General features: G+C 27.7%; 1 protein-coding gene across 2 annotated transcripts; it reads left to right on the top strand.

Annotated features, from left to right (window-relative positions):
* The first annotated feature begins 2,847 nt into the window (after window positions 1–2,847).
* LOC111035937 (thymosin beta) lies at window positions 2,848–17,455 on the top strand. Of its 2 annotated transcripts, XM_022317773.1 has the most exons (6): window positions 2,848–3,023; window positions 14,082–14,213; window positions 16,077–16,190; window positions 16,435–16,560; window positions 16,704–16,817; window positions 17,063–17,455. In XM_022317773.1, exons 2-6 carry the CDS (start codon window positions 14,084–14,086, stop codon window positions 17,086–17,088), a joined length of 510 nt encoding a protein of 169 aa, XP_022173465.1. In that variant the 5' UTR covers window positions 2,848–3,023; window positions 14,082–14,083; the 3' UTR covers window positions 17,089–17,455. The 2 variants fall into 2 exon arrangements, with proteins under 2 accessions (XP_022173465.1, XP_022173466.1); XM_022317774.1 differs by lacking the exon at window positions 16,077–16,190 and having other exon boundaries at window positions 2,850–3,023.
* The last annotated feature ends 794 nt before the right edge of the window (window positions 17,456–18,249 follow it).

The raw sequence follows: 18,249 nt of genomic DNA, 5'->3' as shown, positions 1-18,249 counted from the left end.
TTAGAATCTGCAGCTGGAGACAAATGTACATTATTATACTTTGTACTTTTTTTTCACTTTATGTATACTATTCAATACATCACAATTCACAGTTAATTTGAATGACAATTGTATACTTTACAACGCGTTGTAATTATTAATTAAGGTCTCCATTATGTCATAATAATATACTCGTAATATAAATCATCCTTGAATACATGTAATAATATTAAATAATTTTAAACAAAACATCAATAATTACATAGAAAAATATTATAGTTAATACATTTTCATTATTAGGTGGATATTATTAGTTGTACCTACGCGTGAAATTCTGGAATTTATCAATTATAATTATTTTAAAACGTATACTTTTGTTCAGTTTATGAATTTATGATTAAAATATAAATTCTAAATGCACTATAGACATTATTATTTTATTATACTCTAATCCAACCATGCTAGTGGAAAAGATTAAATTATGGACAAAATAAATGGTATAGTAATATAGTATTAAATATTAAAATGTGAGATAAATAATGTGTAGAATAAATTGTAGTGTCGCGCAATAAGTGACTTCGTATGAGTGTCTGAGACCAGAGTGGCTGCGGCTGAGTCCATACTTTTACAAAATTCCGAACCATTGTTATCGAAAGTTAAAACTATAAGCACAGAATAATGGTATAAGGTCATAAAGATAAAGTGTTAAGGTTGACCAAAGAAAAAAGATTAAGCCGTATCTATCAAAGATAATCATAAGCCCGTGCTACCGTGTAAAAACCGGCCGGCTGCAGGAAAACCACAATATATTATCCTATATAGTAGATGACAATGGCTGGTAGACCGTATACTCATACTACACAACAACCGATTATAAATATAAAATCTAAGACCAATTAAAAGTACAGGTAGAAATATCGTATTCAAATCAGTTATGACGTTGATAACAATTATTTAAAGTAATGAGAAAGAAATAATTTAATAATAATAAATTATGAGAGTATGGTCGTATGGAATATATTGTTTTTACATTAATGTTGTACTAGTTTGTGTTATGTGGATAGATAAGCACAGGCTGTCTCTCAGCGCTTTTTTTTTTTAATTTGAAAATAATTTAGATACATACCATATTAATATGATATTGGAGTCAAAAACAACTCAACGGAGGAATAAGATAATAATTGGTCTGGACAGGGGGGGAGTTGAAAGAAGAAGCAGTGGGTTTTTTATTCGGTATGAGGTAGTTTGGCTATAATAAATAATTGCCAATTGGTATAACGACGACGCTTGTAGAGGAAATTAAGAAGGCTAAGACATACAGAGTCTAATATGCTATATTATATACCGACTTACGGTTTATCACTTAAACGCATCATATACGTCTGTATTGTACATTTATATCCCTTTATATTTTTTACTCTTTTTTTTTTTATCCCAAGCATAATAGTATTTGGAGTATTTAGATCTATAAAATCAAACTTCGAACAAGTGGCTTATTAGTTATAACTTATAAGTTATGAGTATTTACAGTTTTTGATGAGTGGACCAACATTTTATCGAGCCATCCTTAATACCACTCCACTCCACTCCGCTTACCAAAACTTAAGTACCTACTTATATATCATAAACTACTCGTCCGAAATTCGATTTGTATGTATCTAAGTACCTACTTAAAAAAATATTTTGTTTTGGAAAAAGGAATTTAAAAATATTAACGATAGCAAATAGTAAAAATGTAGTATATTTAACCACTTAAAGTTATGAAAAAAAAAATTTGAAATAAAGAGTGTCTTACGCTAAATGAGACATTAAGTACATTGTTCGCTATATAGACATTTTATATTTTATATTTTAAAATCAAAATAATATCAATCAAAGTATTAAGGAATCTATATATGTATAACTTTTGATTGAAAACCGTCCAGTATATAGTTATTTAGTCAATGTAGCTTACTTCGGATAACCAACGCTTGTTAAAAATATAGTACCAAATATCAAAATATTACAAGTTAAAATTATTGTTCCCTAATTATTCATAGTATAATCTAATATGTAACACGTGGCAATAATTTATATATAGGTACAAAATTCCAATTGAAAAAAGGGCTATCACGTTTTCTTGAATTTCACAATTTTTCTAGCAACTTTTATAATTTTTACTTCCTTAAAACATAATTTGGAAAATTATCAACATTAAAAAAAAATATTCCAAAGTGGTCCAGCCGTTCTGGATTGATGCGGTTACACACGAACAGCTTTTCATTTTTATTATATAGACTTATAGAAATATAGAATACAGGTATTATAGTAGCCAGTAGGTACCTAATATACATAATATATATTATATATACATAGTACATACCTATTGAATGTAGACTTTACAGTCGTATAGATTATAAATATGATACCTATATTTGAGACATTCTGTAATATTTATTTATATTTGTATTATTGTATTTGTTTAATGATTTGCTTTACATTTATATACATTTATATAATATTAGTATTGTGCTTTAGTACTTAAAATAGATAACTATTAACTAGTATATTATTAGAAGTATGCATATTTTATTTTAAATTACCATTATTTATTATTATTATTTATTAGGTAGACATTTTAATGGAGTTAATAAATATTAAATAGTAATGAAATCGTCGTTGTAAGTTTACGATCACAAAATGTTCAACGCTTTGTGCGATAATCTCGCGGTGACATCCCCGCGGGATATTTCACGCTACCTCATATGTTCGCACTGACCGGCGATTGCAATTTTTTTTTATCTCCCACAGCGTCACGACCGGTGGCGGTGTACACCCGCCCAGACACCGGTCCCGCCCAAACGCCAGACGGCACAGCAATAAGCATAGTGGTGAGCACTCAGACGGCGGACACTCAGTAGTCACCAGTCAGTCGAACTCTCGCAGTCACACGGTCCACTTTTGTCCTGCCACCGTCCAAGAAGACACACCTCCAACGTCAGTTTTGTCGCCGTAGTCGTTGTGACCACATCCGTAGTACGTCCGTTGTCGGAATTACCAAACAGGTAAAACCGAAACTTGTGTCACATTAATGCATTTATCATAGATTTAATTTAAAAAAAACCATACATTTGGTATGCCAGTCGGGTACATATTATTAATCGTACCCTGAGTCTATTTGTATTTTACGAATCACCTATACAGCCAAAACTTTAAACTTTCATAATCGGGCGCTTCCTTTTAAAGACAGACTTTAAAACGAAAATCAAAATAGTTATGTATGGACAAAAATCCATCATTAAAATAAGAAAATACTATTAAGGAGGGGATCAAACGATTTGATCAAGCCTTAATCTATAATCATAATTATTAATTATTATATAAGGTACGTTACCTACAATACAATAGGTTATATATTAATGAGTTCATCTATGGTTTCAACAAAAATGTTTAAACTTCATAACATTGGAATGTGAAATATTTATCCTCATATACCATTTAATATTATGTATAATAATGTCGAATTTTTGCCTGATTGGAAAAAAATTCTTTCGCAACACTAATTAGCCACTTGACAATATATTTGAAACGACTGTGTGTAGCTTCACAATATTTCTTATATTTTGTGCTAAATGCTTATTCACTGAAAATTATTTCTATATAAAAGTTACTTTCGTAGTTATATAGTACCTACTCAATGTCATAAGGTTAATGTTTTAACTTTTAAGTAACTCACCTACATAATATTAAATTATATTAAAATATTAATTGTAGATATTTATCAATCGAAAAATTATAATGGGTCATCGTCATGATAAACAAAAATATTAAATATTTTACTATTAAAATCGTAGTTTACATTTTTTCATTATTGGTTAATATAAATTAGCATATTGTAACATTGCAGTACTGACTACCGACGTTTAAGTCTTTTTAGTGATGGTTGTTCTTGTTTGAATTATTTTATATCCGGGGATCAATCGCAATACGTTTTCAGCTTATATTAAAGATCTCGATTTTGACTTCCTTGTGAAGTTGTTTACACAGTACGGAGCGTTCAAATACGTCTTTGTTTTTAATTCTGAGTTCTCCGACCATATGGTGAAAGAGGTGATGTTTGTATCGTGACGAGTGCTTCGTGCACAACAATCTGTTGTATAAACATCTGTCTGACGACTAGGCAACGGGAGTGCTTATAACCCGTATTCAGGACACGGCATAATATAGACTTACTGTTGTCTCGTATATATTGTGACGTTAATTTAAGCTCTGAATTAGTTTTACACGGATCGATCGAACCGGCTATTGCCCATTGGCTATATTTGAATTTTGAATGTACATCTAGAAATTATTCTATTTTATAATTATTAATACTTCACATCCTTACAGCTCTATAAGTACTTTTGTGTTAAAAATTTGATTTTTTTTGATTCACAAAATAAAAATCAATAGCTCAATAAACGTGTTGCTCATAGGTAAGGTCATTATCATAGCGGCGTGTAAACTGAATAATATTAATACCTATTGTATTTATATATAAATTAAATTATGCTGTAGAGTCTACAGTGTAGATTGCGATGTAACGGTCAACTTCCTACATATAATATGGCAGTACACCTACAATTTAGACTACATATTACTCATGTCCTTGGACGTCTTTTGGGTCGATAACACCTGAATTTATTCATACCTATAATATATAAGATATACGTAAATGCAGCACGTACAGGTAGAACACGTATTTATATATTACTGCGTGCACGGTGCACTTGATAAGAACGTCTTGAAAATACTAATAAGTTACAACCATAACGTAACGTATCAACAACGATTATTATTTATTATTGTATGGAAATGTTGATGATATCATCGAACTGTTTTTTTCTAAACACTCACCATTTTTTTGAATATTATTGTTTGTCATCTTTGGAGAAATTCGTGTTTGGCAAACATTTCTAATTCGTGATTATTGAAACAATTTGCAAAAAATCAATTAGTATCGCCTTCAAATTAATTATTAATATATGAATCATCGCTTGACAGTGGGTTATTACCGAGAAAGTTCACCAGTCCATGACTTACTGTTATTTTATTTTGTCATTATACTACGATAAAAAACCTTACCACCTAACGTTGATATTCATAAAACTTAATTTTTTAGTTTTTTTACGCTAAAGCCAAACACCAAATGAAAATACTATTTAAATATCCAAAGTACATACGTTATCGGTTATTTTACGACATTCCTTAAGTGTTTTTAACTGCCTCTTTTTTTTTTTTTTTAAATTATATGTCTATACCTCGGGGGGTATTTTATGGCTTATCTATATTGTGAATTGTGACTCATTAAGAAGACGCCACACCCGCATTACGTCTGCGTAACATTAGTTAGTTTAGCTTCTTAGCTTCGTTAGTTTTAATATAAGAGTGATTTGACCTATTAGCAAACCTCATTGTGGTGACATTTTTTGAATAAATATCTCGGATTTTTGACGATATTTCTTCTTTTCAGTAAGTTATGTGTACCAATGTACAAAAAACTTTAAAATGATATAACTCGCTTAAAAATTAAAATACACATCGTAAAAATTCGAATTTGCAAAACAAGATGTGGAGTCACTTTTATTATTATAAAACTTAAAATCAATATAATCACACAATTATTAAAACTAACGAAGCAAAACATTAACTGCTTAATGTTTATATTTGCTATGGTACGAACTTATAAGATAGACAGCACAAAATGGTGTTCTCTGATCCTCTGATCCATCAAGATAATATTATTAGAATTTAGAAGTACCTTTTTCAGTACGTGATTTTTTTGACTTAGCTTAGAAATGAAATTAATGTGTTGATAAAAAAAAAATTCTGGTTAGTAGTTGTATTCAATTTTTTTTATACAAATGTTTAGGTAACACAAATTTGGGATTTTCCTTCTACGCTTTAACATAAACGGTGACCCAATAATAGAGCATGCATTTTGTTAATTTGCTATTATAGCATTTAAATTTTACATTAGTTATTTATTTGTGTAGCATTTTTTATATTTTATGTAAGTACTAATATAATATATTGTAGTAAATAGTAATTAGGTATTCTTCTCTTAAAATGTTCCTAAATATGTGCCATTTATACATTTCTTAATGTATTATATACCTACATATTTAAACACCAGACAATGTGTATAATATAACTATGTTATATAACTAGATATTAAACAATAGCTTTATATATCTTATAAATAAAATAAACAAAATCATAGTACGTAAAAACAATGGTTAAGGCTCGCGGCACATTTTAATTGTTGATAAAATGAACACCGCAGTACACCGCAGACATTTATTTTATAGAAATTACTATTTTAAAAGATTTAATTTAAGAAAAATAATTAATAGTATGATTAACATTGGTAGAAATTAAATAAAAATGTGTTTTAATTTAGTTTAAATCTTTCATTGTTCTGTGTTCTTATTATTGGTTTATATATCCAACAATTGTATGATTTAAAATTCAAAATTAATACATTCAGTTTATGGATATCATTAGTTTGAATTTCTGTTAAGTTGATTTTTAATTTCATCATAATTTCTTGTATGTTAATGCAATAGGCATTAGCCAATAATACTATAGTTACTATATAGTATAATATATCTATTATTATAAATTAAAATGTTCATGGCTGCATAGACCTTGTGTTTATGAAATGCGCACTAGGGTGCTGATTTCGTAATTACTGTAAACGTAAACAATAATACGCATATACATCTTTATTTTTTTATAGTGATACAATCGCCAAGTTTTAATATGATAATCGATATTTTATTATAAATGCATAACTTATAGAAATGTCATTTACACCTCGATATGGATGTTTGAAAGTATAGGTAGGTATAGATAAATTGCAACTTCATGCGTTTCAATAACATTTAAAAAATTATTAAAATCTTAGCAGATTTAATAAATTTGAAACAAAATTAATAATTGGAATCATCCATCTACTTTTTTACGTCACCGATGATTCAACAGTTGTGTATATAATTTTTTTTTTCATTATTGTAATTATTTTTGATTATATTATGTATTTATGTTTCATGTTTTTAAATTGTATATTATTATATTTATATAGGTATTACAGTTAATACAATCCAGGAAATCTATATAGCTTGTATTAGTCATGTGGTCAATACAATGTATATGTGTACCTATATAATGTTTAGAACTAAATGACAAAATGGGGGAATATGTGTTTAATTCGAGGTCGGCCGTACCGTTGTATATCAGCTAGACGATGACATCATCCGCAGAGTTCAGCTGCGTGACGTCATCACATACCAGTGTATTATTTTCCTTTTTGTGGCGTGTGCCCCTTCTATTCAATAAATGCATTTTGCACTATTGCTTATGTGTTCCTATAATGCTATACCGGTACCTTTTTTATATCTATTATTGTTATTTTTGAACGTGCAAATCTCTTAATTGAAAACGGTTAAACAATAAATAATGTAACAAATATATTTTCCGGGTCTACACATTAGTTTCTATTACTATATATTTCTATATAGGTATATTATACCTTTATTTTAGTCTACATGTGTAGTAGAATATAATAATTATTATAGTTGTATATAATATGTTATATGAATTATCGGAATTAATACCTTACGAGAACCATGTGTTATATTTCTTGGAATATTGATTTAATATGTGATTAATATACACTGTATACAGGCTTAAATCTTTATTATTATTACCTTACGAGACATAAGTTATGAGTGATGGCTTATTTTACATACATATATGGGTACACTATTATTTATTATGAATTCGGATGTTTTCTCCCTGTGCTCCCCCCTCCCCGATTCATTGGAAGTCCCCCACCCAACTTAACAATCACCCCTCCTGACAAAACATTTAAAGTAAAAATATTAAACAATCATATACAATGTAAATCAATAATTCTCAAATGATTTAATTAATATTTAAATATAATTCAATAATACTTCATAATAACACTATTGCCAATAGAAAATTCACTAATATAAATATTATAAATATCAAACAATATACAAATTACAAATTACAAATGTAAATAAATAAATACAAGATTTTTTTGTTAAATAATTATACAAATTATTAAATTAATATATAAGTATAATTCATTATATTGGGTAATAAATCCATAACTTGAATGACGGTAGGTATGGTCGAATTGCACTTATTTTAGTCGAAAGCACTTGGGTAAAAAGCAGGTAGTGGCCGAACTGCACGTAGGCTCAAAAAAGGTATTCCAATAAAAGTATCATGCATTTGAAGGGGTAACAACGTTTTGAAAACACTCATTTCCCTGTTTATCGTTAGAAATATAACTATCAACTAAATAGTCACTAAGTTCTTGAACAGAGTGGTTTTCTAGAATAATTGACATAAAATCATTTTTATAAGATTTTTAAAATTTTAACTCCTTTTTTGAATGAGTTCAGTTCGACCACTTCTTTTTAGGTAATAAGTGCAATTAGATTAGACTATCCCGGTCAATAGATGCCGATATAATGATCGCATATTTCGGGTACAACCAAAAAACCTATTTTCCAACCTATTATTATGAGTAAAAATATATACATATATTGACCGAGAGAGGAAACGTCCAGTATTGGTAAAATCATCTTGGGGAAAGGCATGGGTGGGGGAAGTGTTCAAATACCCATAATTGCAGTTTAAGAAGTGACTCAAAATGTTTAACTTCATATATCAGTTTTTCACTTTTATTTCGTATAATCTATAATATCTATATCTATTGGCCATGGTTAATTGCAAATGCATACGCGTGTGGCGTTTTACATACATTTTAGATTGAAATATAGGGTACAATGAGGCTTTTTGTCCTAAACAATCACTCAAAAACGAATTAAAAAATATATATTTCATCACAATTTCCTGTAATTATTCACCCTGGTTACGATATTTACGTCTATTTTGGATTCTTACATATTTATCGATTTTACTATGTGTTTTTATTTTATGTTATTACTGTTCACAAATTTTTTTAAGTTTTAAAAAAAATCTGTGATTTCCCAAAGCGTTTAAGTACAAGACTACTGAAAGAATGTTAAATTTTTTTATAGTTATTTTATTTTTATTTGCTGTGCCGATAAAGGATATTAATTGTAAATTTTAATCTGTGTGTTTAATGTGCGTTTAACTTCTACATAATGGAATCAAAATTAAATTAAAATACTATATGCTTGTAAAGTGGAAACCTATCCCAAAAAACGTATAATATTTTAGTTTATTTATAAATTATATTATTATAATATAGAAACTAGAAAGGTCATGGATGGTTAGGAATTGGTTTTTATAGTATTATTTTTGTATGGATTAAAATTCTATATATTCGTTATTATCAAATATCCCAGGAAGTTACCTCTATTTGAAATATTTCATGTCATATAATACATCGATAATGCTTTTATTATTCAGAAAAAAAATGATACGCGACTAGAATTTTATTCGTTATCAATTTTGTATATGCTAATCGATATTTTATTTTTATTAACATCCTCAACTATTAATACAATAGTACAACATACATTATTATTTATGATATTTTACCACTGTATAGAATATATACCTAGTATGAGTTTTTGTTAGAAAGGTTTTTAATAGTTTTATCTTAAACTTCTTGATATTTCAATCAACTTATTTGACTTAAAAAGTTTAAAAATATTTAAATGTAGCATGTATATTGTGTATGCATTCCTACATTATATGTAATATGCATAATCGTATCAATCGTATCTATGCTATCTATGGTTGAACCTCTTTAGTAGGGATAACAAATACCTAAGTTGAGTCCGTACGTAAAATATAATTTCTATTCACATTACATTTTAATATTTTACACAGACTTAGCCACTTAAGGTTAGATTAAGACTGTATAGAAGTCAACGTACCTGTAAAAAATTTTTGGAGGAGCAGGAAACTATTAAAGATCTCACTTACAAACCATTCAAAATTCGAAAGCAAGTATACATTATCGAAAATAAATGTGAATTATGCTTAAAACTTGTTAGGGGGGGGGATATCCCTGTTTCCCCCCTTAGGTACGTCATTGATAGAAATAAAGTTTAATCGATGAATTCAAATGACAAACATTAAATATAATTAATTTAATCGACACAGGTACACATGGACGCTATTTGTATAATAATTTTGGTAACGAGGATTGAATTCAGGTAGGTTATATAACCTTGTGGATATCACTACCAACCTTTGTTATTTTTGGGACATAAACTAGTGTATGTATAGTGTATACATTGATATAGGTATGGATAATAAACATATAGATTAAATGGTATGATAAATATAGATAGTTATCTGTTATATATATAGTTATATCTGTTTGGTATGGGACGTATCGTTCATATAATCACATGACTCATATCAATATTCAATATATCACTAGGGAACTAATTTAAAAAAATGAATCATTATTAATCATATTCATTAATCATCAGTTATTCAATTGGAGTATATAGGACATACTGTAGAATAAACTATTAAATTACTTTATATGCTAACAACTTTTTACTGTGTGAAAAAAAATTAATGTTGCCTGAACTTCATAATTTGATTTTTAATCTTATTATTTTCATGATTATGCTTCAAACTCGATGTTGATATTAGAGTCAATAATATAAAAACAATTTTAATACTAACTTATTTTTTCTGATTGGCCATAAATTTATAATTCTCAACAATAATAATGCAGTATTAAGTAATAAATTAAATGAAATAACATTTTAATCGCTTTATTTTTGTTTGTTGTGAGTTGTGACTTGTGGTAAATAAGCAGTTTAAATTTTGTATTAATATCTTTTACTTTTTATTTTTTAATGAGAATTTAAATACTTACCTATTGTACTAGTTAAATGTTTTGGTGTTATTTCTGTAAAATTGTATTTTAAATAAATATTTTATACTGTTAATTATGTATACATAGATATACACTTTTAAACTTATCATATAATTCTTTAATGGTTAAATCATACAAATAATATGTAGAGAATAGTTTTTATAAGACTCGTTGTCAATAGGTACGCATAATATAAAAAACTGACATGTTTAGTAAGTAGTTTTGATGCATAACAAGGATTTTTACCTTTTAAGGTCTCAGGTTTCATACAGTGGTGCCTCTATATAGAAACACGAATGCATTTACGGTGTTCATTATTTCTGTTCCGTATATTTTTAATGCCATAAGACCATAACACAGCCGTTAATGTAAATTTTCAATACTTATATTATATTTTATTGATACGTTCTATATAAAGCGCGTTTTCAAAAGAAAAAAAAACATTGTTTGAATTATTATCTTTAACATTTAACACGTTCTTCTTTTTTGCTTGCTTGATATTCTGTGATACGTCGGATGAAATAAGTACACCATTTTTATTGTTTGAAAAATACATATTTCTTTTGCTTTACATGACAATAGTTTATTAGCGAATACCGTATAGTAAACAATAGTAAATAGCCGTGCCCTACATGTCTCTCCTTTCTTTTTTTTTATTTTGAGGTAGGTAAAACATTTTTTTTAATACATAGATTACTATAATAGCTGTAATACTTGCAGACGTTTTTAAAAAAAATATGTCCATGTATGTTTTCATCTGGTTTTTGATAATTTATCTTGTTGGTCTTTAATAAATACCTAATATCTGTTTTGGGACTCGAGGAAAGTATAATATAGTACACAATGTACATATTTAGATGTTTATGATAACCTATACCATCAAATGGATGGGTAGCCATGGGGATAAATGTACGGTTACATGGCTCATCTACATAATCATTGTCTTTAAAAATAATACATTATAAAAAAATATAGCGTCGCAAAAACGGTTAACAGAGAAAGAAAGACCATGGAGCTAATACTGGTTTCAAGACCTATTTACCGTAGAAGGAAATGATTTTTAATACACACAGTATTTCTTCAATGACGAGCTGTTTCATCTTTCTAATATACAACTGTAGATCGAAAACTGCAAATGGTGTTAAGCTTATATTAAAAAATAAACTTTGTGACTGTTCGAGTAATATGTTTTTGATATTTGTAATTAAATTATTTATCATACCTAATTATAATCTATGTACTAACCAAAAAAAAACATTTGGTATGAATTTTTTATTTTTAATTAGTTTATTTTCAGTCCATATGTTGTCTATTGTCTTCAAATTTAATAATATTCTATTTATTTATTGTCTAGGTATTATATGTATAGTTTTAAATTTTGTTAAAAAGAAGTCTAATTACTTGAGAGTAAGCCCGTGTCTTGTATGCGTTTTCGGGTGAATGACCCAATTTAAATACAGATGCACCGATCCATATCAACAATTAACTAGTAATGATTTAAAATGTCGATGTTGGGAATTTCTAAATGGCTGATCATCAATTACCACTTTACCTACTTATAGTCGAGTATTTATGATTCATAATATAAAATGTTAAATATACCTTATAATAGTTATAATAAATTAACTTACGTGTGACTGATGTGAGTCTGTATAAAGTTCACCATTTATTAAAGTGACTAATATGTTATACAAGAGTGAAATATTATACCACGTTACAGTGGTTAGACGTGCCACGTACACATACGTTATACCCACTATTATAATTTGTAAAATTGGAAATAAATAATTTTTTATTCTATACAAATTGACAAATTTTTATATTAAACATTGGCCTTGAGTATATATTTAAACGTACGAGTACCCAAAAATGGCCATAATAAAACGTAATATCAGGATCTGCAAATTAAATGATGCCCTGAAAATACTTTTATCTAAAAACGAATAAAACCTAAAATATTATTAAAAAAATATTTATCAAAATTGATATACCATAAATATATTTGTAAAGCTCACTCGGTAAGAGGTTTTAACTCATCGAAATGGGTACGTCGCACGTGAATAAACATATTAAAGGGCATGCAATGATGCTCTACCCTTCTATGGTTGTATGCTCAGGCCTCAGATAGAATCAATCTGTAGGGTTCCCGAATTACTAGTGGTTCCAAGTCTCGGTCGACTCTGGTCGGATACACCCTGTTTTGACATAACTTTTATTGAATAATAGTTCACGACACTAGCAAGATATACGTTTACTAGAATAACGTTAACGTTGACAAAATGGTTGTGTGACGTAATAAATTGTTGTATTATACGAATAAGTACAAAAATATTATTTTTAAATAATATACTTAATTGTATTTTGACTTTTTTGTAGTAGCCAATTGATATAAATAATTATATTAGCTATTTTATTTCTTCGTATTATGAAGTATTTATAAGATTTGTATCAGAAAAATAAAAACAGATTAATGATTTTACATAGACTGGGTAAAAAAACTATGAATCAGTTTTTAAATGATTTATATTGATGTCAACTGGTAAAAACACGTTTTTGCACTTAAAAAATAAATTGTCATTCAACAGAAAATGCATTATAATATTATATTTTATAGCAACGCAACATATATAGTGTATATTTAAATGTGTAGCCATTGTATAGGGTTGTGGGTACATTGTTCCTACAAGTTTGATACCCCCTGCGTGATCGATAATGTCTCAGCATCCCCAAATGTTAAATGCATTATTTACTGACAAATGTGTATTCAACACAATCTCTACACGTTAGGGGGATTCTATTTCCGTTGTAATAATACGTTTATTATAACTGTACTTACATTAATAGATCATATATATATTTTTAACACAGTTAGTCGAAAAAAATATAATTTTCTAAAAAAAATATTTTCATTTTAAATTATAAAAGTAGTGGGTATAATATCGCATACCTAATATATGCTATGTACGCTGTGTAGTTTATACAGAGTTAAACTGGAATAAGTGTGTGCACATTTTGTGCTCGATTTAATTGGTATGAACACTCAATGCCCAGGGGATATGAGTCTTTTTCCGTTTAGAATGAGTCATTCATTGCATGAATCACCCCTTTCGAAAAAAAATTTAAATACATTACTTTTAGTATTATTCCGGGGTAGTTTTATTAACACTATTATACTACTATTGATTTAATATTATTCATGTTTTTTTTATAGAAATGAGTTCTCCGTCGTTAAAAGATCTGCCAAAGGTAGCATTCGACCTTAAAAATCAACTCGAAGGGTTCAATCCTGACAATATGAAAAAGGCTGATACTAATGAAAAAATCATTCTTCCTACTGCTGAAGGTAATTACTAATCAAATATTAATACTATTTATAAATCATTATTTATTTCTTATATTTATCGTATGAAATGCTTGTATCAGTTTAGTGTGCGTTTGAGTCCCAAGTCTTATATAAAAAAAAAATATCAAAGCTTTTACGTTTCTGATAAATTAACTATTACTTAATTAATTTATTAAATTACTTGCTAAACAAATTTTAGTGTGTTGTGTGAGATTTCCCAACAATGTAATTCTGTCTTTGAATTTGTTTTAGTATATTTATGCAAAATTTTTTTTCTTACAGTTTTATTCATAAAATAATAATAAGAGGATGTTAGAGCACCATGTTTTCAGCCATTTGTTTTCTCTCTCTAACCCAAGCGCAACATACCAAATTTACGAGCATCAGAACCAACCCTAAACTGTTACTTTTAATATTATACTTAAAATGATAGCTATTATTAAAATTATTTAACTTCTAAGTTAACAACATTACACGTGTCGTCAAGTTAGCTATTTTATGATATTTTTATTTAAGTTGCGAGCCTGTAAATTATTACAATTTTAAAATGTTTATAAAACGCATAGAAATTAAAATATCGTAAAAAAGCGAACGTAACGACATAGCCACACAGGTATAATGTCCTTAATTTCAAGTTTGATAATAGGTGAATTCACTCTAATATTAAAAGTAACAACACAGGAGCACAGAGTTGGTTCTCCTTAACTTAAATTTTCTATGATGTGCATAGGTCGAAGAGTGAAAACGAATGGTGCGTAGTGAGCTAACACCCTCTTAAGTATCTATTATTATTAAGTAAATTTGAAATTTGGCTATAGGTACATAATGTTTTTCAAAGCATGTTAAATATAATATAGATATATTACTTTGAAACCTAAGCAATAAAGTCATTGGCGTGGCACACATAATTAGATTATTGGCAAGTTATGCAAATAATATAGCCTTTTAGTGAGAACCTAATGAAAAAATCTAGCCAACTGCAAAAAGGCCTGTTCCTTTAAAAAAAAGTGCAGGTATATTAAATCATTTAAATCACAATTTATTTGTTCGTAACTTTTTATAAAAAAATATTTATTGATAAAGCTTAAGTCGCCTTTTCATCGAATGTGGTTTGAGCTCGTCTGTCAATTTTTCAATATCTATTTCCAAGGCCATTTTTTTTTATATCAGTCGGTAATCGGTATTGATATATTTTTGAGTCTCTATGACATATCTAAAACTACCGAAATTAAAATTGTATAGTCATTAATAACTTAACACTAATAACGAATTTGAAATGAATATAAGACAACGAAACAAAAATATATTCCCAACACAATTTTAAATTATGTAAAATTGAGTAATATATAAGAAAAAAGACTTTTAGGCTTTAAGTGGGTAGTCAAATATAGGCGTTTCGGGAGCTCGTAAATTGGACGAAAATATTTCAGCCGAAATATAATAACGTAGACAAGTGAAGTATATTATCAGTATATTATCTTATTTTTGCCAACAAATATTTCGGAAGAACCGTATTTTAGCCGACAGGTATTTTATTCGAACCGTACTTCTGCGGAAAAATATTTTGACAGAACCGAATTTAATATTGTGACCAACTTGTGGTGTTGCATAGCAAGTCGAGGTATACTTTCGTTTTTTCTCGGAGTCACTGCAGAGTATGCAGTGCAAACTTATTCCTAGCGCACGCCAATGCATAAAGTTATTTTGAATGGCTTTACAAGTTTAAATAGTCTGCCAAATGCTAATATAAATGTGTTGCTTATGTGTGTAAATTTCATAGTTATGTGAATTTTTCACGCTTTCTGCTAATCCATGAGTATGTTAAATTGCTTGCTGTTGCTTTTTTCTTGGATTAAAAAAAAGACGTGAAACGCGAACGCCAACATAACGATCTCATCCATGGCGTCAATAACTTTAGCGCGGACAAGCTGAAAAGGACAGATACTCTGGAAAAAGTAATCTTGCCGAACGCTCAAGGTGAGTGTGCTCATGCTACAAACTATTTTTTATGTCAAACTTTTTCTTAAAAATGCATGCATACAAGTATATACTTATTACTTTATATTATAATACTTTAAATACAAATTATGTTAACCTGTTTTAGACGATATGGAACGTTAAAATGAAATATATGTACCTATGTATTTGTTCCATATTAAACAATACATACAAACGGAAGAATAATTTAGATTAAATAGGTAATAAGATTTTTTATTTGTAGATGTTGCTGCGGAAAAAAGCCAAAAAGCCATCACTGAAGCACTCATTGAAGGCGTTGGTGGGTTCGATACTAACAAATTGAAGCACACCGAGACTCAAGAAAAAAATCCACTTCCTGATAAGACTGGTGAGTATTTACCTAACAATCTAATAGACTACCCAATACCCATATATACAATTTAAATTAGTTTTATATTTATATTTATATAGATATGAATAGTTTTCTACAAATTCTTAAAAATAAAAAGTATTTGTTTGTTTTCATTTTAGTGATTGAAGCCGAAAAGGAACAACAACAATTAATTGCCGGTATTGAGAACTTTGACCCTGCAAAGTTGAAACCCACAGTAACTGAAGAAAAAAACCCATTGCCCACTAAAGAAGGTACCTAAATTTAATAATACTTAGTTGGTTACATTATTAATATTTATTGTTCACTGTATATGAATTGTAAGAATTAAAATTTGACAAAAAAAAAGTCTATACCTACTAATATTCATTTGGTATTATTTCACATTTGTGCTACTTATTTTATTAAGTTACCTATATACTAATATAAAATAATACTAATGAAAATTTATAACTATAATTCTTTATAATTTAAATTATTAATGATTTTAATTTTTCAGTTATAGCTGAAGAGAAAAAAGCCTAAGCATCGTCATTCCTAATGGTTCCTCTATGGGATGGATAAACTATTATATTAATTATACTCTTACATTTGTATCACCTTTTTAGTTGGTAAAATCTGTACGAAAATGTGAACACTTTACATAAAATACATATGCTATAGATGGTCATTTATAATTAAGAATCTCTAAACCAATTCTGTCTTGATGTATTAACTTATAAGTTAAATATATAATATATGTATTTATTTTGCATTTTTTAACACTCAATGTATGTGTATTTTTTTACTCTTTTTAAACATTTTTTTTATATAACCCAATACATAGATATGTTACTTTGTAACACCAATATAAACATACAACTTAAAAAATAAATGTATTTTTTTTATTGTGTTTTGGCTTTTAATAAATTATTGTATTGTTTATCAATTATCAATAAAAAACAAAAAATCTTATGATTAGTAATATATTTAAAAAAAAATTATTTTAAATTGTAAACATTTTTTAAACAAAATAATAATTATTATTCAGGTTGGTAAATGTTTACTGTTTAGTACACTAATCTAATCACAAATATTTTCCAACAATTAATATTTGTGAGTTTTTAAAAAATTGATCAACCATAGAATACTTAAATACCTAATAGGTATGACTGTATGAGTCAAAATATTATAAATGAGGTGAATAATAATTGACATTTTTATTTATAAACATAACATATTGAAATTTCAAATTATATTTTATTATTAATTATTGCTTACCGGCCAAAAAAATAATTTATGGTAATAAAATAAAGGATTAGCACTATATTAATGCTAGAGAAATACCTAAGTCATAAAAAAAATTACACCTCTATTTTATGAGATTTTATGTGTAACTATATCAATATTTTATTGGCATCATAAATATAATATTATAAACAGTGGTGTATTCTGAATTCTCTTGATATCTGGTGATTGTCAAAAAATATTTTGAGAACCAAAGATCAAACCAACAATAAGCGACTGAGCCAGATAACTTTAGCCTATAGGTATATTGTACATGCTAAATATGCCATATATTTAAGTCTTATATTATGCAATAATAATAGATAATTTATAAGTGTTTGTGTAAGTACTTGCACATCATAATATGCTTATGATTTATACTCTTACAAATAAATAATAATAATGTAACATACAAATTTC

The sequence above is a fragment of the Myzus persicae genome, unplaced genomic scaffold (assembly GCF_001856785.1).
Source record: "Myzus persicae strain clone G006 unplaced genomic scaffold, MPER_G0061.0, whole genome shotgun sequence".
NCBI lineage: Eukaryota > Metazoa > Arthropoda > Insecta > Hemiptera > Aphididae > Myzus > Myzus persicae.
This window is presented reverse-complemented; position numbering and strand designations above follow the sequence as displayed.